General features: G+C 37.1%; 1 protein-coding gene across 6 annotated transcripts in view; it reads right to left on the bottom strand.

Annotated features, from left to right (window-relative positions):
* LOC124144171 (TBC1 domain family member 1-like) overlaps window positions 1-22048 on the bottom strand; it is a 101615-nt gene that overhangs the window by 45055 nt on the left and 34512 nt on the right. For 5 of the 6 annotated variants that reach the window (XM_048387873.1, XM_046513439.2, XM_046513438.2 and 2 more), the window contains exons 2-6: window positions 13178-13903; window positions 7690-7827; window positions 1920-2088; window positions 913-1004; window positions 376-501 (exon numbers count right to left, since the gene is read on the bottom strand). In XM_048387873.1, coding sequence (XP_048243830.1) covers window positions 376-501; window positions 913-1004; window positions 1920-2088; window positions 7690-7827; window positions 13178-13903 — 1251 coding nt within the window. Of the gene's footprint in view, window positions 1-375; window positions 502-912; window positions 1005-1919; window positions 2089-7689; window positions 7828-13177; window positions 13904-19042; window positions 19264-22048 lie in introns of those variants that run through there. The other variant, XM_048387874.1, reaches the window with a different exon arrangement.

The following is a 22048-nucleotide window of genomic DNA, read 5'->3' as shown; positions in this document are numbered from 1 at the left end:
TGGAGTGTTAGCAAAATCATTGCATCTATCCAACTGTCATTAAAGTTCCCGTAATTTTGTTTTAATTCTAACAACATCAATGCCAAAAGAGTATAACGTAATATCATTTATTTTAAATTATACATATGGGTACATGAGACAATGTATTCTGCATCAAACAGAAATGAATTCATGTTGGGCTGGCGGGCAGATTTTCACATGCATTTTTAGCCTGATTATGGACATAACTTCATCTAACTCTCGATCTAATAATCATATTTATCCGAAATAGTCCTTTTTTCCCAAACAACCAGGGTTCTGCATGACATTTCATGTGCAGCCCCTGTATGCCCCAGGCAGATATACAGCTTATGCAATGTAGGGGAGACAACTCACGTCATTCTTGCACTGCTTAGCTCCTTCTGAGATGTGCACATGTTCCTTCTGTTTCCTCTCACACAACTTCCTCAACTCAATCATGAGGATCTCGACCATCTCATCATATCCCTTGGGGTTCTCCACCTGGGGTTAGCACACAAACCATTACTTTAAATCTCATACTATAATAGGTAATCAGTTGTACCAAGACTCTGGCAACAAAATCAAGGCAACATTATAGGACAAAAAAATGCTGTCTGTAAGGTTTGTTGAACAAAAGGAGCAAATCTCTTTATTTTAATTTTTTTTGAAATACTTAACTAAAAACTGAAAAAATAAAAAATCTAAACTTTTCCAAAAATGAATTCTGTGGGCCCGGTTCAGAATCAAATTCAAAATAAATTTACAGCTGAGAAACATCCATACCATAAAAGAGATATCCACACATAATTAAATAAAGGCCATTGCCAAAATAGTTCATTGTTAGTAGTTTTAATTGTGACAAGCACACACGTGTGTATTACTTTGACTCCACACGTGGAAGAGTTATCTGACCTTGAGGGTGTTGGAAATGGCTGCTATTTCACACTCAGTGAGGTTCTGCACTCTCTTCACAAGAAGGTCATAGGCTGCATGGGGACTTAAACCTGGGGAGGAAAAGTACCAGCTGATATTCATAATACCTCGAACTTTGCAACTCAACTATTCAAATATATTTTTGCTTTTATACTGTTTATTGTTTTTTATAATACCTTATTTGGCTGTGTATAAGGCGAGTTTTTCGTACCTAGAATGAGGGGGCTAAAAGGGTGTCGTCTTAAACACGGAGTCGAAGATCTCACGCTTTTTTCCAATCGTTTCACTTTCAGCTTCCACTGGCAATGTCAACCGGTGTTCGACAGCCAGCCCAGCATTTGACAATAAAACTTTGCATTTCGTCCTAAATAACTGTTCCAATAACTATAAAAAAGTTAAATTACTTTAATTACAGCACATTATATTTCTTGACAAGGGTTTGGTACAATGGATACGACTATGTGTCCCTCCTGACGCAGCATATTCTATTTTCTGCATCCATTCTATACATATGCATAAAACCCTGAGGCATGAGGTACAGTGCAGTGGGCTGCTGGGCTGGGACGGGTAACTCGGGTACTCGGGTCGGGTGGGTCCTAAGTAGGACCCGGGTACCCACAGGACTACCCGGACCCATGGTTTAATGACAAAAATTATCAAAAAGTCTATGGTTACACTATAAGTCACTAAGGTTCCCATTTCTTTCTGACTATGCACCCATTCCTTCTGACTTTTATATGTCGGAATAAAAATAAAACTTCATGCAGTAAACTTCAGTGTAAGCATGACCAGATTGCTTTACACATATATCTGAATACATTCTGTTAGGGCTACGGTCAAACTTTTCCAAATCGGACAGTTTGTACCTATCTCTAGATATCTACAGTGGGTACCCGGGTAGGGTCGGGTAATAGGAAGGTGGGTACCCGGGTAGTTAATTTGGACTCGTCCCAGCCCTATTGGCTGCTTAATTTTTGCACACTGACCATTAATTTCCTGACAGAGTTTCTCCAGCTGATGAAGAGGACATCGAATACAGATCTGGTTGTGAGATGCTGAACGAGCAGGGCCGCTGCTGCTACACGTCTTTGACGCGATGCTGTCTTTGTGGGCAGTTGCAAACGCCGTCTGTAGGGCGCACATGATTTCTGATACCTGTAAACAGAGAAGAACATTGAAAGGGTTTGTCTTGCACCGAGTCCTCGGCAAGGTTTTCCATGATGCAAGAATCATTTGATCAGGATGCAATTAGACCCATGGAAGTGACGTGTAAAAATCATTTCCAGTGTATTTGAATCATTAACATGTACCTCTTTCATTATTTACCAGTAATTCATAGAAAGAAGTGAAACAAGAGTTCTTCTATACTTAGTAGCTTTCTAACATAACAAATATCTTCAACCCGTGCAGCTTCTGGAGAAGAATATAGGTCCCGAGTAACCTATGCTTGTCGTACGAGGCGACTAAATGGATCAGACTCAGTGACTTGGTTGATTTCCTGTCATTGTTTCTCAGTTGCGTGGATCGATGCTCATGATGTCAATCACTGGATTGTCTGGTCCAGACTTGATTATTTACAGACTGAAGTCATATTTCTTAGTGTGGTGTTAAACAACAAAAACAAATATTTCTGCTTGTGGGTCTTCATGACCCACATATTTCAAAGACAAGGTTGATGACACAACTAGTGGTCATCCTCACTCTGTTTTTATCCTCTTTGCTTGATTCAGTAATTATTTCATCATTTCAAGTTTCATTTTAGGGGAAATAATTATTGCACATTTTTAGTCAGACTTATAGGTTTTTTTTCAAGAGAACTTATTGCTCAAGGTGGTAAATTATACACCAGGGTTTCCCCTGACGCAGAATTCTTGTGTATATGACTCTCAATTAAGGAAAAATACGTCCAGAAATAAATGGCTGCGTCATGACTGACGCAATTTCAAAATATCTATGTTGTTGTTTACCAGCTTTGGAATGAAAATGTTAAAACTACTCACCTGAACTTAATCTATAAACATTTTCTGAAGACAATATCTGCAAACATCTTAAAATTTACGTCTAGTTTTTAATTAATCGTCGTTTTTAGAAGTAACATAACTTCGCATAACACCACTGCCACGGGCTAATTTGCATAGCCTGTCACATGACCAGACTTTTCTCTCGTTTTAAAACAAATGCTAAAATCAGAACAGCCGGGGGCTTTACATATTGTTTTGCATAATTATATAGATATGCTACTAAAACTGTGCGACTTTGAGGCACACGACAAAATATATTTATTCATCAAAGTGAAAGTAACTCTCACACTCCGTGTGGCTTCGATGTCAGCACGTCATGTTAACAAAGGAAATCTCCGCAAATGGACAAGGTTATTTACGTTTCGGCATATTTTCTCACTAAAAGTTAACCATGACATATGTTTATCTAGATGTGTAGATTCGTAAAAAATGAAACAGAAGAAAATATAATCATTGTTGCGGTGAATATTTTGATTTGGCGCGGTCACTGTATGTGGTTAAGCGGAACCTTTTGAACAGGGTAAACGGAAGTTGTAAGTATCGGAGGGACACATGTTTTTGCCAAAATTTAGGTAAACATTATTGAATGAAATTTTAATACTATTAATAAAATAGATGACAAACATAAGGTCAGATATACAGAGAACACATTTTTATTACCAGATAGTGTAACAACAGGATTAACTTGCGTAATTCAATTCGGATTTGTTATGCTATTTCCGATGACGGATCATGACAGCCTGAAATGAGACTGAAGAAAAGTCTGTGCGTATTATACACAAGAGATATTTTTTTCAGGATTTAATTGCCCATAATTAGGGGTGCGTATTATACACGAAATAAATATGGTATATACGAAATGTAAAGCTTTGGGCATGTTTGTTGTTCCTAATAAACTGTATTCAACCAGAAAATATTACGAGTGTTCACAATTCTTCAGTTCAACTTCACTGTTGATAGATAATACAAGATAACTAGATAAAAGATGTAAATGAGTTAGTGGTATTAAATTATAATCTGACATGAAATGTATTTAATATCCATCCATGATTAAAAATTATGTTTCACAGTTGAGACTGATGTTATTTATTCATCCTGTATAAGGGTTACTGTAAATTGTTTCATGAGCTGTGAAGTAATTAAGGACTGTGAAAAAATATAACCATCAAACTTTGTTTTTCATTCATATATCCTTTATTTCTCTGTAGTACAATCAGCTGAGAAAATTAATTAGCACTTGTTAACTTAAACTAAAGACATATAATATTTAAAAGATACTTAACTTTAAGTGTAACATTAACAGTGAACACTTTAAATTTCATTAATCATACAATAAAACATTTGACTCTCAAAACATATTTTTGACTCCCCAAAATTCATAGGCTGAGTCAAGGTGACTCTTAGATATTGGAGTCTAGGGGGAACCCTGTATACACTAATTTATAAAGTCAGAAACCATTTAATGCGTAATTTTGCCATTTTTCACATATAAACAAGTAAAGAAATTCATTAGAAATTCATACAAACTGTACAGGGAGATCACATGACAATAATATCCCAGCTGTCTTATTTGTTTGCCCACCATTTCCAAACATAACTTACATTTGCTAATGAGCTCTGCAAACAAAATTTGGTTTGTACACAGTCAAAACCTGTTTACTTATGTACACCATACAATATTCATGACCTTTTCTTCATGTTAGCCTTTGATAAAAGTACAGACATTTCCTGAAATTTGAGGTATGTTATAGATTTAATACCCATTTATTATTATGAATAAGCACCTTGATAAGACGTATCAAATTCATGACAACAAAACCTCAAAATTCAGGTGTTCACAAAGAGGGTTAGCATGTCCAGCCCTACCAGTAGCACCCGCCATTCACACAGTTTGCATAAAAAAGTAGGTTTGTCCTGGGCTGCTGCAATTCAACATGTACATATTGTATGGAAATATTTTTGTGACATCCATTTTGAAGTTGATCATTACTCACACCAACTGGTATATTTCTTATTCACATATTTTTGAGTGAAGAGGAGAATGAATATTTCACACCTACTTACACAAGGAGCGCCAATTATTTTCTAACTCGAAAATTAGAAATATTTTTCCATATTCTCTTGACATTTCAATCAAACTGATGAAATATCAAAGAAAAAAGATTTGGGTCTATTATTTTTATCTTTTCATCTTATTTTGCTGAAACTCAGCTCATTAGCCAAATAACAAAATAACTAAAAAACATCAGGGCATCAGTCCCTGATGAGAAAATACAAAATGTAAAGTAATATTCTCTTTGTGAAAGAAGGTAGGTGATATTTTGACAAACAAATAATCTAAAGAAGCTGGAGCATGTGTGAAATATCAATAACCTTTTAACAATAACATCACTGTCCATTATTGTTCATAGCCCTCAGGCAACTCCTTTTCTGATTAGCTCTGGCCACGCCTTCTTTAATACACGAAAAGAGCATTAAAACCATGGGCCATCTAAAACACACTGTGGTATTAATCTCCTCATATCCACCTGAGTCGCTGACACAAAGTGGATAATTGTACCTATTCTAATAAGGAAAACTGCATAGACATTGCAGGGAAGTTTATTTGCCTGTGAGATAACATCTCTGGCAAGCTGCCAGGAATGGAGTACTTTTCATATCAACAGACTGTGAATGCTTTAAGTCATGTTCTTGTGTTTCAAAATCTCATACTGTCTTGAGATTTATCAAAACAATCATAACTGTTATATTTGCTCCAACCACTTAAGACAAATCAGGCCATTTCACCAACACATTGCACAAAATTTAGGGGTTTCCCCCTTGATAAAGAACTGAATGTATTACTTATTGTTGAGTTGATGAGTTTGACACTGTGTACAGTATTCCAGGTGTCTGTGAGAAAAAAGCTACAAGTGATATATATTCTTTATATCACACAAATGTTCTTTGGTAAAAGCCATGAGCATGGACATGGTCCAGACAAACAAACGACCACAAATGGGGTGAATCTGGAAACCAACCCATGACTAGTGCATCCTGCCACCTTGATAAGGGACATTACTCTACACAGCAACTTACTGCCTCTACACGTTCCCTCAAATAGATACAGGATTTGTTCAGGAATGTCACTGCCTATCTCACCAGACCAGGTATGTAACACTACCGAACAAGTAGAATGTTCAAGATAGTTGTCTGAAGTTTTCAAGACACACACATAATTTTCCAGAAAATAATATTTAATATTGTTGCTTTTTATAATAGTATAATTCAGAACCTTACTCACAGTTTTGGCCTCGATTCTTAACTCACACAAAAAACTTGTCAAGAGAGGAAGTGAGGTACATATGCGTGTACAGTACGTGAGTTGTTACTTATTTCCAAGGTGTGAAAATGTACCATTCTTGATTAGAATGCCAGCTCAATCATACCCTATTTGCCACCGATACCCTGACCTACTTTCTAAAAAAGTATTGTGCAAAATATTAACCAAAAAACTCAGGACATATAATCCCAACAGAGTGTTTGTCCAAAGACAAATGACAGCCCTTCATGACAGCATCAGCATGGTATAAAGGCAAAATTCACATTCACTCAAAGCAATATTAACTCAGTCATTATCAGTATATGAAGCAATATTCACTCTCATTATCTATATGATATGAAACAATAATCAAGCACATATTATCTGTAAAATATGAAGCAATATTCACTCATTCATTATCAGTATGATGTTTAGCAATATAAAATCACGATGTATATGTGGGTACAAAGGGTGAAGCCATTTCTGGTGTTCCCCACTGTGATATTGCTGGAATATTGCTTAATGTGGTGTAAAACTATACTCACTCACTCACTATGTATATGAAATGAAGCAATAATTACTCTCATTATCAGTATGATATTCAGCAATATTCACTCACTTGTTTATAATACGAAGCAATATTCACTCACTCATTATCAGTATGATATAAAGAAACATTCACTGACTATCTATATCTGAACAATATTCACTCACTCATTATCAGTATGATATAAAGAAAACTTCACTCACTAACTATATCTGAACAATATTCACTCGCTCATTATCAGTATGATATAAAGAAAAATTCATTCACGATATCTGAACGATATTTACTCACTCATAATCCATACAATCATAATGAAGCAATATATTGTCTCATTCACCATCAGTATCATGTATAGCAATATTAAGTCACTATGTACATGATACGATGCAATATTCACTCACTCATTATCAGTATCATATAAAGCAAAATTCACTCACCATCTATACATGAAGCAATATTCTCTCACCATCTATACATGAAGCAATATTCTCTCAAAATCTATACATGAAGCAGTATTGACTCACCCAATATCAGCATGATGTAAATCATTACTCACTCCTAACAGTATGATATGAATCGATATGCACTCTCACTCCTTCTCAGTATGGTATAAAGCCATATTTACCTTTCACACCTTTGACCACCATCAGTGTGGAATACAGCAACTCACTCACTAAGTATCATTATGGCATACAGCCATATTCACTCTCACTCATCAGCTAGTTATAAAGCAGTGTTCACTCACACACTCACCATCAGTCTGAGGTTACCACAGTCTAATTATAAAATCGGAGAAAATAGCAGTAGCAACTATGTTGGATTGATTTTCCCCCCCCCGACATTATCTGTATGGTAAAAGCAGTTGCTCTTTATCAATTTGAACTTACCACTGCTTCACTGTAGCATCGGAGAATATAGCAGTTGAAGACATGTGTCAGCTCGGCCTTGTTTTGATCTCGACTTGGAGCAGACGTCAACTTGGGCTCCCGAGCAATGATACCAAATACATCCTGCTTGCTACTTCCCTAAAATTGAAATAAATATGAATCAGCAATCTTTCAAATTCATTCTCCACTTGTCTCACTTCCATGGAGTGACATACTTAACAGGCAATAGTCCAGATAAGACACTGTTGGTCAAATCCAAGCACTCCATAGCTCCTTTTGGACTAGTGGTTCATGTAAAATAGCTAGATTTTGGTAGAAAAGAAATAGTCACTTTGTAATTTTACTGATCTTAAACAAAAAATATCCAGGTTTGCAATATGTCACATGGTTTATTGAGTACGGCCATCCCCAAAAGGTAATGTGTTTTTAAACATAAATTCAAATAAAAAGAAACCACATACAAAGTCTATACTGATTTAAACAAGAGAAGAAGATCAGAAGATAACAAATCCCCCCCGGCCTCCACAATAACAAAAGGCACCACTTAAGCCCCTGGTTAATACATGGACCAAGTTTGGATTAAAAGTTTTTCACGGTCTTTCACGGAAACAAAATACGGGTGGAAAGACAGGCAAACGGACGGACGGACGGACAGACAGACAGAGAGACCAGATGATGACTTTATGCCCCCACATTATATGCTGGAGGGGATAAATATAATAATATGGACTTTCTACAGGTTTGCATTGAAAAATTTAGACATACAAATGAAAAATGAAAAAAATAAATTACATGCTCATTTACTCACTCAAACTATCAGTTTGACAAAGCAATCAATCATAAAATTCTGTAATGAACTATTTGTTTAAAGAAAAAAAGAAAACGGTCCGTTGATGAATTGTCAAGAATTCTGGAGTACAAATATATCATCAATGTATGCTAAAATGTCACAATCATATACTGAAATACTGTGAAAACGATTACCGTATTCAACGTAATAAGTGCCCCGATCTAATAAGCGCCCACGGTGATATTTGCAAATATATTGGCTAGTGAACAATCCCAATTAGCACCCCTTCCGATTGATGAATGTACATAAGATTTATTTATTCGTGTATAATACGCACCCTTAATTATGGGCAATTAAATTCTCGAAAATATATCTATCGTGTATAATATGCACAGATACTTCTTTTATATCGCTTCAGGTTGTCAGCATAAACCACAAAATTTCAATCTTTCAACTCTGTTTTTTATCTCACCAAAATTATATTCTAATAAGAGACCCCTATTTTTAATTTTTAGAGTGCCCTGGGCACTTATTACGTCAGATACGGTAACCAACTTTAACTCAAAATCAGAAAAGATGTGCTCAAGTCAATCCCCCCACACGATGAAGGAGATTTGAACATGTACGACGACATTCAGTGTTTCTGTTTACCGGTAATTTCCAGTTTTTACAGGTAAAAGTAGGCTTGGACTGGTAATTCATGTGACTGCCAGTCCCTGTGGACCAGCAAATAAAGTACCTTATAAATCTTGTTGTAGAACAAAACATTGGCGATATTCAAATAAGTATATTTTTCTAACAAAGTCAGCTTGTCTGTTACCATCAGGGTTTCTTGTAGTCTATTTTTAGAGCAAGGAAATAACATTTCGCTTTGCTTGGAGGTTAAATATATATTTGTAGCGACTTAGTCCTGAAATATTAATAAAAGAGAGATAATTGTGACTGAGCTTTGTGTGAATAACGCCTGGATCAAAATAAGTTACTTCAGACACGACGTCATTGAAATCAATCATGATGTTGAAATAATTAAAACCAGGTAATTTTCATATGTTTTTGGATTTGTTGAAAGTTGTGACTGACAAAAAGTAGGGGAGACTGGTAATTTTTAGAGTTGCCAGTCCACCAGGACAGTTCAAAAGCCAGCGGGAACACTCGACATTGCTGTGTTTGATTATCTCATGCCTAAACACCAAGACAGCTTAATTCAATTTTTGTGGCCATTTTGCCAAATATTACAAAGAAATTGAACATGTGTTTTCGGAGTATTTTGGTGTATGTTAACTTCTCTTACCCTACAATACATTGAGGAGTTGTAGGTCAAGCCATCTTCACCATGTTAAACATAGTGATGTATTCTTTGTCTTGCGGGAAAAAAAACCTACCTCATTTTCTTGTGAATAGTATATCCATTTAAAATAAACATGATATTGAAGAAGGGCTTGATTGTGATTGGTTAAAAAGGGGTTTCCTTTTAGCTACGGAAATATCTTTAAAACACATAAAGTCTTTGCACACAAAAAAAACGTGATTATGAATACATTGATAGGCTATATATTGATTCAATCCCTCGTGTCAAAAAAGCCGGCTCGTCTGGACCTAAAAAATTGATGCTCAGTCATTATATCTCCAGTTCCATTGGCAATCACATTGTACCTGGTCAGGTTCATTTCCTAAAGCGCTTGGTTCCTAATTAAAATAAGAGGTATCTACTCTACAGTGGGACTACATCAAATTTCCAAACAGTTGGTTTATCTCCTAACTATACACCTGTGTTGAGGTAGGTGCGCATAAATATCCTGTAATATACCAAATAGTTATTTTTACATTAAATATTTATAGTAAAAGCTGCAAATAATAACAAGATATTTGTATATACTTCCAGGTAAAATAATAGCTTCAGATACAACTCCTTCTGAATCACCAGTAGATCTAGGATAAAATGTATGTACAGCCGATTGCTATTGCAATTAAAAAAAGTGTTTAGCATGACAGGAAATACAATTGAAATAGCAAATCATCAGTCTAGTGATGTTTTATCGCAAATTTCACATTCTTATGGACCAAGTTCTAATGTTCTGGTCATTCCCTGAGGCGATACGATGTAGTGTTTGACTGCACACAACATGCAAAATAGCAATTTCCCCCAAAACAGTGTAGGGGTTCTGCATGATACTCGAATGCACGCACTAGTCTGGACTGATTCTGGTTTCATAGTGCTAGCCCACTGAGATACCAAGCCACAGTTTAACACGAATACCCCACTCAGACACCACACTATACGGTCTCCAGGTTGACCAGTCCTTGTTTTAGCCCGGACAGTCAGGGTAAAAACAAGTACCATCTTTAAACATCTTTTGGTATGACGCGACCAACAAACTGACCGATATAACGAACATATTTTTAGTCCCGACCATTTCTTGTATATACATGATATATGGTGTATATATGCTCATAACGAACTACGATTATAACAAACTAAACTTAGTCGTCCCTTTGATTTCGTTTTAACCGTAGTTTACTGTGCTTCATAACGTCATGGCTAGATGTTGAGTGCTTTCTAACCTATTGTATATTGTTCATTGCTTAACACTGCACTTAGCAATATTACAGCTATATGACAGCGGTCTGTAAATAATCAAGTCCGGACCAGACAATCCAGTGATTGACATCATGAGCATCAATCCACGCAATTGGGATACGATGACATGAAGCAACCAAGTCACTGAGCCTGACCACCCAAACCTGTTAGTCACAAGTGTAGTCACCTTTTAAGGCAAGCATGGGTTGCTGAATAGAAAACAACTAAGCCCTCTAGATAATAACTTGTGACTACTAGTGGTCGTGTCCTATAATCCCTGGATCCTAAGTTTCTGGCACGAATAAGTGACACTCCTCGATCTGACCGGCAAGGAAACCCGTCATCTCACAACAATATCAATGCGGTTGTCTGCATTACCAGAGACCAGCGATGTTGTGAGATGAGCAACGATAAGCATAAGTGTCTGCAGTCTGCCACTGGTTGCATTTTTGTGTTTGCCTGTCATTTGCCTGGCTTTCGGATGAATAATAATTGTGAATTGTTAGGTTACATTGACCTAAGCCTTCACCATAGTTATGTTGGAGGAGGAATGAAATGTTTTGAATTCTGAAAATTCCATAGCCCAAGAGAACGAAAAGAGGAAGGAGGAGAGAGATTGTAGGGTCACTAGACCACCAGCTCCCCTTGACCCCCCCCCCCCCCCCACCATCCCCTCCATTTGAACAAGGCAAAAATGTTTACAATGTTTACATTTTCTGCCAGTATTTTTAAATTCTGATTTGAAGCAAGATTGATTTGGTTTGGTCTGTTGTTTAACGCCGCACTCAGCAATATTCCAGCTATATGACAGCAGTCTGTAAATAATCGAGTCTGGACCAGACAATCCAGTGATTAATATCATGAGCATCGATCCACACGATTGGGATCGATGACATGCATCAACCATGTCAGCGAGCCTGACCACCCGATCTCGTTAGTCGAATCTTACGCCTTTTGCGGCAAGCATGGGTTGCTGAAGACCTATTCTACCCCGGATCTTCGTAGCAAAGTCAAGAACTTGTTCAGAAATATAGTCCTCAATGTTACTCGTCAATGAGGACTACCATCATTGGATTTTTGCTTGACCTCAGCACAATAAGCAGTACTTAGCCAGCAGGCTAGCTTGAATTTTGAAGGCTTACAAATAAAAGCCCGAATCAGAGACCATATACTGAGGGATAGGCCTGTATATGGCCTGACAAAATCATTCAGCATTCAAAGGATAAAATACTTGTCGCTAACTGTGATTTTGACAACCCAAACCCACACCATGGTAAGAATTAAGCATTCCATGGATTATTGTTGTAAACTGTCCAGATTACCCCCGAACCCCAGCTAGCCAAGGTCATGATATTGCATAGTGAAGGTGGAATAACTGTTGTAAATTATGAACATGTATCCATCTCATAACTGCCACAATATATACAGTCAGCGAGCCAGCACTCCAGCTGAGAATTTATAACATGCAATGACTTTTGTTACCCGCGTATCAATCAATGTCAAGAAAGATTTGAGGTTTGTACTAAATAATCGAAAAATCAATATTCATAGTTTTAGCCTTACTTATATATGCGACACTCTAAACAATGCTTTATGACCTTTTATCAAGGAAACTAAGCTTAGCATACTCCGAACAGTGGCTAGCTGTCTAATTTCAGATCAAAGGGGCTGGTAAAATGTAAATTGTCCCTGTAAATATTGGCCTTTTCTGAATGACTTGATGATTGTAACATGATTTATACATAAATCCTAGTACTTGGCCTATATTGTTATTTCAATGGGACAAAGGTATGGAGTAATGGCCCTATTAAAACACTACCATAGGAAATCATACAGTATATCGGTTTTCCGGATAAACAGGGTGCATGCATAAATCGGTCTGTACTGATTCAATTTAACCTTTTTTAAAAATAAAAAAATGTCATTGTTCAAATCCATTTTAGAAGTTTGTGAAGATGTAAATCTGACATGTACATTATGATTTTCTTTAAGATAATTATTTTTGGTATAGTGACACACATTATATTTTCAGACATGACATGACAAGAATCAGGTAATTACGACCTATATTTCCCCAGAATCTCTGGACATGCATTAGGTTTACAGTGGACTTGACCTACCTGAGACACAAATGAAATGTCCTTGAACTTCCTCTCGAGAACTGGCTGCTTCTTGTCTGGGCTGATGAGCGTGAGATCCTTCCTGCCGATCTGCAGCAGCATCACCCGACTTGCCTCATTTCTAGGAGCTTCATTCTTTAAGACGTTTGACGATCGAGAAACAAACACTTCATGCTCTTCCTCGCCATTCAAGTGCTCCTTACTTCCGTCACTATCGGCACTCTGACCGACCTTAAGGTCAGGTCCTTGACACGAATTTGACAAACCATTGGAACTCCCATGAACATTCTCAGAAGAACTGCCATAGGTATCACCACTTGCAAGTTCATCTGTGCTGCTCTCGGCACTGTCATAATGGAGTTGAAGTCGTTCCTGTTGCCGACATAAGTTATTTTCCGTAACACAAACCATATCCTCAAGAGACGCAGGTAAACTCCGAACACTCGTTCCGCTTGCATGTCGTTGTCTTTGTTCCTGCTCCTGAGCACGGAGCTTCTGCTCATCTCCTCTCGCGTCAAACCTTTCCACAAGTTCGTCGATGAATGACGTTGGGACTTTTCTTGTTGCAACCTGAGTTCGGCCAATGAACATGACCTCAAAGAATGTTTTTGATTGGTCAAATGTCCCTTCTCCCATGTTGGAGGGTAAGTTGACAACCTTTTCGTGAGTCACTTCTTTCGATAAGTCTTTTGTAGCTTCTCGTATGGAGTTAAATATTTCTGGGACCTGAAATCATAAAGAATATATAAATAATTACTGTGTACTTGTAAACAGTTTGCTTTTTACACCAAGTAAACCTGATATGATCAACATGGGTGGGGTGGGTGGTTGAGTGAGTGGTTGAGTGAGTGGTTGAGTGAGTGAGTGGTTGAGTGAGTGAGTGGTTGAGTGAGTGAGTGAGTGAGTGAGTGGTTGAGTGAGTGGTTGAGTGAGTGAGTGGTTGAGTGAGTGAGTGAGTGAGTGGTTGAGTGAGTGAGTGAGTGAGTGAGTGAGTGAGTGAGTGAGTGAGTGAGTGAGTGGTTGAGTGAGTGAGTGAGTGAGTGGTTGAGTGAGTGAGTGAGTGAGTGGTGGGTGAGTGAGTGAGTGAGTGAGTGGGTAAAACCATGAATAGCCTTCACACATTGTAGCCAATCATCAAACCTGCACCGTTAAACAATAAACAAACAAAATCAAACCCGTTTTTTAACATGATCACAAAACACTTAACCACACAACTACCTAACTACCCTTCCCCTTCTTTAAATAAGAGGAACTCCTATATTCTGTTGCTGTAGACTACCTGACATAAAACATCCATTCAAACGCGTCAGTGACAAAACATCACACCACAGCTCCACAGCACCAGAGGACACAATGTGCACATACAAGAACACTTTATATATGATGACAGTGAAGCCTCATTACCACTTTCATCAATACCAGTTTTTGCTTTCCGGGTGTAGAAGATCTAACAAGTCAGTATCATCCATCAGATGAACTGTCACTGCACACATGGTAATGACAAAACACTACCATGCACAATGTAACACAATACGTCATTCCAATTGTTATTGATATCAACATTGTGTTGTTGTGTATTCCAGAGTTCATTATGTTGGTCATAGTTTACACTTAAGTCTCTTTGACCTCTGCAATTCAAAATATTCATTGTTTCGTAATCTTTCTTCTCAGAATGTTTGTCATTGAGACAAGACTAAAGGTTAAAACCAGTTTTCAATAAGTACAGGTCAATATGTATATTTATCATACTCAGGTAGTTGACACGCCGTACATTACTTATCCTGAGGCTGTATACAACAAGGTCAGGTGAAACGGTGTACTTTATTACCAGTGAGAGATATAGCACTGCAGTTATATACTTCATAACGTCATGGCTAGATGTTGAGTGCTTTCTACCCTATTGTATATAGGATCATATGGTCAATACTAGTCTGTCACACAGACCTTGAAACAAGTATATCCAATACAGCCCATCAAGTCTATAATATTTGGCAAGTCTAGATTAATGCAGTTTCAGGTCTCTTGGCTCCTTTTTATAAAATTTAAGAATTGATTTTGCTGTAAAATATGTTCAATTCAGAGACTAGATGTTAGTCTAGGTCGTTACTATAAAAACGGAATGAAATAGAACAAGAACTGGGTAACTAATTCCATCAATTATGCTACTTTACGGACTCTACTGTTACAAATTGGACATGACAGCCATGGCAATAACATGTCTATAATAATTCTGCCTAAAGATGCAAATGTAATATAAATGATATATTTTTATGTACTGTAGATGACTTTCACCCAGCTTAAAAAAAGAGATCATGTTCAGTGCAAAATGTTATTGTTTATCACCACAATAGCAATTTTGTACATAGCTATTCACTGTGAATCACAACGGCGCCTCTGAAAAAATATACACTTTTACCAGCTTGGAATAAAGATAAAACATCGCACTGGCATAATTTGTGACTTTTAACCCCCCCAAAAAACATATTTAGTTTCAACAATCATTTCATGCTTCTATTATTTCCTTATATAATATTTCAGTTTTAATTTCATCTCAGGTAAAATCGAACAATGTAAATATCCTGACCTCAGAGGCTAATATGTTATCAAATATTTGGGAGTTACAGCACACACGTTATAGTACACAACATCTACCACATCCCTGACACGAACCCATCACTTCCTTCCCTATGCCCTGGCACGACTCACGCGGTAGATATAAGCCTATATTGCTGTGTATGACGAGTGTCAGGAGTTAAAGGTTTATTCCCTGTGACTTCTAATCACTGTCAGGTGATAACTATTAATATACGACAGTACAGTACGTGAGCAGGCTGGTGATGACAGGATGATAGTTTCCTACAACTGCCTGATTAGATATTGGCATATTGATGCGGACTCTTAGCAGGCCTACAACAATTGATTCTTGTTGCAGGTCCGATCTGCTGAACGACCATCTGAAAGTATGCCAAGTCCTGAGAGGAATAAACACCTGCCTTGAATACACCTCCAGTCAGCTGCACCTTCTGAATAAACATGAAACCAATGGAAACAAGGCTTACCAGTAGGCTTTAAACAAACAACCCACAATGATACCAATAACTATAATACACTACTCTATTGTACCATCACATCAACAATCCAAACACCCTCTTATAAACACACCAAAATACCAGCACACACATACTACTCAAAAGAAGTAAAAAACACCCCATTCATTTATATCCCTATAGTTAATCTATCATGACATGACAGTTCCTACTGTAATATAAAAGAAGCAGGTGTTCTTTAAATTCTTGTTAGTAGTATATATTATACATACACTATTCTTCAAACCTTAAATATCATATTTCAAATTGGTCATCCCCGAGTGAGAAATCAGCTTCACTTGAAGCACTCATAAAATCTTTAACAAAAGTAGACACTTGGACCATTACTTCCATATGCAACAAAAAACCCATACTTTGTTATTTCAGAGAAGCAAATATCATGTTTAAGTTTAGATTTGGAAATAAGCCATTTTCAATTTGTTGATGTGGTGTTAAGTTTGAAAAGAGGGTATTAACTGAGTGGTTGATTTTTTAATTTAATTTTTGTTGCATTTTGTTGGTTGCTTGATTAAGGCTATTTGAGACATTACTCATCATTAAAATTTATGTCTGATGCAGTTCCCTGTTCAGACTTATACCGTATGTTCCCTAGTTTGCTCAGGTGAATTGCCTTTGCATGTGTTTGTGATGGGTGCCACCAGCAGGGCAGGATGTGATCACCTTTTGGCGAAGACCTGGTATCATCAGTATTTGATAGTGATTCATAAACACATGCTCATGAGGTAGTCAGATTCCTACACCTGTACTCCGACTTTAGCAGAGATTTCTTATAATTATGGAAATGGTTCTCGTAGCTTGTATTTGCATGTCATAAAAGACTGGAGACTGTTCCTGAGACTATGAAGACCATGATCAGGGCATCCTTGCACAAAGCAATCTTAGCGCTAAGATGATCGTAACGCCCATACTTTAACATAGGCTTACAATAGTCGTAGCATTAAGATCGCTTTGTGCAAGTGGGCCCAGATGCTTAAGAAAGAAATACGGTCATCAGAGTAGTGGGTATTGTATTTTCTTTGTACCCACCGTGAAAAAGGTTAAGCACTGTGTCATATATGTTTCCATATAAAATAGTAATTTTTCAAAATCATCCAGTATTGAAATACACAAACCAAAATCAATTGGCTAATGACATGTTTCGTAACCATGGCAATAGTAAATTGATTAGTCTCTTAAATTTCTTCCTCTGCTTCCTCCTTGTTTGCAATCATCTAGACAACATACTGTGTTCCTGTGTCAACTCTTAACCAGCTATTGGTGGTATTTTAGACAATTATCAAGATGAGGTCAATGTCGTATGTAGATATTTCCCCAAATACATGGAAGGTCAGGATATAGGAAATCAAACAAGGAAGGTGTTTGGTGCTTTTTCCTGATGCAGATTTCAACTTCTTGCCTGCCTAGTCCTCTATCTTTGTGCCAGTGGGCATCAGTAGTGTTACAGAAACAATGTAACAAAACAAAGGTCAATACGAAGATATATCCCAAAGATACATGGAAGTTCAGGATAGAAGAAAAAGAAGAAGGGATAGTGCTAAACCTTTTTCCAGATGCATATTTCAATTTTGTTGGTTGGTTGGTTTGTTGTTTAACGCCGCACTCAGCAATATTCCAGCTATATGACGGCGGTCGGTAAATAATCGAGTCTGGACCAGACAATCCAGTGATTAATATCATGAGCATCGATCCACACAATTGGGATCGATGACATGCATCAACCAACTCAGCGAGCCTGACCACCCGATCCCGTTAGTCGCCTTTTACAAGTATAGTCACCCTTTAAGGCAAGCATGAGTTGCTGAAGACCTATTCTACCCCGGAATCTTCACGGGTCTTCAATTTTGTTATAAAATAATAAAACTCATACATATTGCCAGCATACTTCTCCATCTACATGCATGTTTGCAGAAACTAATGTTTGCTAATGTTAACAGTGACTAAAACATACCACTAGCTCACCTTCACTTCATTTGAATCAGCAGACAAATAGGTTGTGGAAAATATAAGAGTTTACTTTACAGGAAGACCATCAACGCCAAGAATAACTTTAACATCAGGCAGATAGCTTGAGGTGATCTATCTTAAGCGACTACTATTCCCTCTGATCATGGAAATGATTAAAGCAGGTGAGCTTATAATCATGTAATTTCATACAACCTGAAGAGAGCCTCAAGCATTTCATGAAATACTCTGGTCAGAAAGGTAATCATTCATAGCTGGATTCAGAATAAACATTGTCAATATAGAAATAATAAGTTGTAATATTAATTGCTAAGCTTTTTAAAAAGGTAATATTTGAAGGAAGTATTAAGTATGAAGCTGGTTAGTCAACATGACTGTGTGGTATGTATCTCTGACACACAGACAAGCAGTTTCTTATCCTCGGCTTCAGAACCTCTACGTCACAGAGAATGTATATTGAAGCCGTATCACATGACACTAGAACAAGAATTATATATCCTAGTTATGTAAGATTACAGACACTGTTGCTTTACAGGAGATAAATTATATGAACAATTGAACCCACATAAACACAGCAATTTAAGCACAGAAATATCTACACAGAAATGTACAACTGTAAACAGCTTGGTTTCAAGCTCAGTCACCCGACATGACCCAAGAAACATGCAACACAATATGTTTCTAAATATTGAATTGTCAATGTGAAATTAAAATACATTTTTAAACAAAATTTAAACATAATTCAGCTGAGCATATATTTCATGTCCTTGAAAGTAAAATTGACACAAATGCCTACTTCTTTTGGGCCTTTTTCCGATTTTTGCAGCAAGGGTGAAGCACTTCTCTTGAGCACATGTATCCGCAGATCTGATTCCATTGTAGCTGCTTCAGGCATGGTAACACTGTTGTTTTCGAGTAGTCAGTCACTAATGTGCTCCCCACCTGTACTATCGACTACTCAACTGTAGGTCTGTGAGCATATCCCTTGATTAGTCCCTGCACACGCTATGCCCTGACAGGCTTGTGAGCGTGGTAATCAGAGTATCCTGTTTTTATCACACAGTCGTATCCACCTCTTATCATGTACTTCGTATCACACAGAAGGTGTATATGAGTGGTCCTGAGTGACATCATTCATATCCTGGCTGTTATATCACTGTCATCATGTTTGTTTCCGCTCAGAATACCGTCTATATTCTTAATGTGTTTTGTCCATCAAACCAAGTGGACAGCATATTAATAATATTACATTAATAAAATAAAATAAATATAATTAAATATTTTATGTCACCTCAGCCTATAACAATTTCTGATGGCATTACAAAAAGCTTTTTATTTTAATTTTGAAGATTTAGTGTCCTTGGGTTTAATTTGGCTGAAATTGTAGGCCATCTTTCTGTTAAAATTAAGACATCAAATTCAAAATGGTAAATTTGAGTACTGCCAAGCATGTATTGTGTTCATTAGTTATGGAAAAATGTCACAGGTTATTTTCAATTCCCATTAGAGATGAACATCAGCTAGGAAGAGCAATAAGAATTGAGAAATGAAAGTTTTGTTCAAATGCATCAAAACAACATCAAGCTACCCAAGAAATTGGTTGTGTAAACAGTTTCAGAAAGATAAAATGTAACTGAGCCCCTGCAATATCTCAGCCATGTAGTGACAAAGTTAGAAGACTGATCAGTCTGTAAAGTCATATATTACCATAATTTTAGTGATTCTCAGTGCTAATTGGTCAATTGAATCCATATCTCGTCCAATATGATATGATGTCATATGATGGAAGACAAAGTGATTACAAGACTTCAGTACGTTTCTCTGTAGGGTTGACTTTTCATTTGTTTTTTCTTTATTTTCTCTCATAAAATGACAATGAGTACAGAGAATAGCCTACTCCAATCACATATCTGTCCCTTGTGAATGAATGCTGCAAATCCCTTGCAAAAGCCTTGAGGTTAACACCAACTGGGAGCCTGATATTCCATAATTCCTCATGTTGGTTATTCTCTAAATAGTCCCTTTAATCATAATCATTATCAACTCTAAGTTATCATTAAATTGAAATTATCAGTTACTTCTGCATATGAGTATATATTGAATACGTTCAATAACAACCCCAAACTGTGTATATAATATTGTTATGCTCAAATATGTTTCATGAATTGTTTCTAAATAGAGTATGCTCAAATATGTTTTGCAACTTGTTTTTAAACAAAACTTTGCATTAAGGACTAAATTGTAAATATATTAACTTGGTCTCGTCGCTATATGGCTGAGATAATGCTGATGCGCCGTTAAATTTTAACTCACTCACTCACTCAATAACAACCCATGAGGTTTAACTGACTATATACAGTACCTGTCAGCTGACCCGTTATCAGATGTATGTCCTAGTGTATACCACAATCACATGGAGATAGACACGACACACAGAAGATGTACGTCAAACTGGGATGGACATAATTATAACTGTCACGCATTTATCAAAACACTGTCATCGATGTTCTAAAAAGATATAATCAAACCTGTTCCTGAACTGACACAAGCAAGTGAGTAAGCAACACTTATATTTCACATGTTATCAACATCTACTAACTACTTATTAAGACCCGTGAAGATCCGGGGTACAATAGGTCTTCAGCAACCCATGCTTGCCGTAAAAGGCACCTAAGCTTGTCGTAAGAGGTGACCAACGGGATCGGGTGGACAGGCTCGCCGACTTGGTTGATGCATGTCATCAATCTCAATTGTGTGGATCGATGTTCATGATGTCATTCACTGGATTGTCTGGTCCAGACTCGATTATTTACAGACTGCCGTCATATAGCTGGAATATTGCTGAGTGCAGCGTTAAACAACAAACAGAAACAAAAACTTATTAACATGTAACCGTCTTCTCAGGGGTTCACTTTGACTATGTACTTTTTCAGAATGCGAAGGTCCAGTGCTTCCAGAAAGTCCATGGACTCAGGAAACAATTCCACGACTACAAAGTCAGTTTAAACAATTTCTCTAATTTTCACTACTCAGTATTGTAGTTATTTTCCCCCAACTATCCTTCCATACTGTCCTAATAAGGAGTCATCCTGAACATTTCATCGTTTCCACTTAGTAATCAGGCTACTACAACTTCAAATGACATGTCCCGACTCAAATGTTTCGGCATTTGTCTTTCGACTCTTTCGAATGTGCTTTTTGTATTGTTAATAGTTTTAAATTGTTTATTTGACATACACAGTCATTGTGCATCAATAACCAATCAAATTCTTGTTTTCTGTCATCAAGATTAATGTCCTTTAGTGTCCTTTATATAGTTATTGGATCTTTTCAAAATGTTCATTCGACCTTCACTGAGTGCGTGCGTGCCAGTGAGTGTGTGGAGTGAGAGTGAGAGTGAGAGTGGGAGTAAGTATTGACTACACTGCTATGAACACTACATTAACAAAGGCAGCTGTAAATAATTTCATCGGAGCAAGACAAACAAGTTGCGGATACTATGAGGAATGATTCACTGTGTCAAGGCAAAATGATACACAGTCAAGTTAAACATCATTTTAGTCAGCTCATCCACATGGGGATGCACAGGCCCCCACAGATTAAAGGTTATTTCATTGGTCAGAGACACCTCAGTGAGATTTACACACAGGGATCTGACATGTACAGGACAGACGCAGCTACACTGAACAAACATTCTCTGTAGGAACTGGATGATTTTATCAGTCTTAATGAAGTGTTTAATTTTAAAAGGTGGGGGAGGGAATTCCTCAGGTTTTCTTATATAATATGAATCCCTAACACT

Source organism: Haliotis rufescens, unplaced genomic scaffold (assembly GCF_023055435.1).
Source record: "Haliotis rufescens isolate VD_foot unplaced genomic scaffold, xgHalRufe1.0.p SCAF_7, whole genome shotgun sequence".
Classification (NCBI taxonomy): Eukaryota; Metazoa; Mollusca; class Gastropoda; order Lepetellida; family Haliotidae; genus Haliotis; species Haliotis rufescens.
This window is presented reverse-complemented; position numbering and strand designations above follow the sequence as displayed.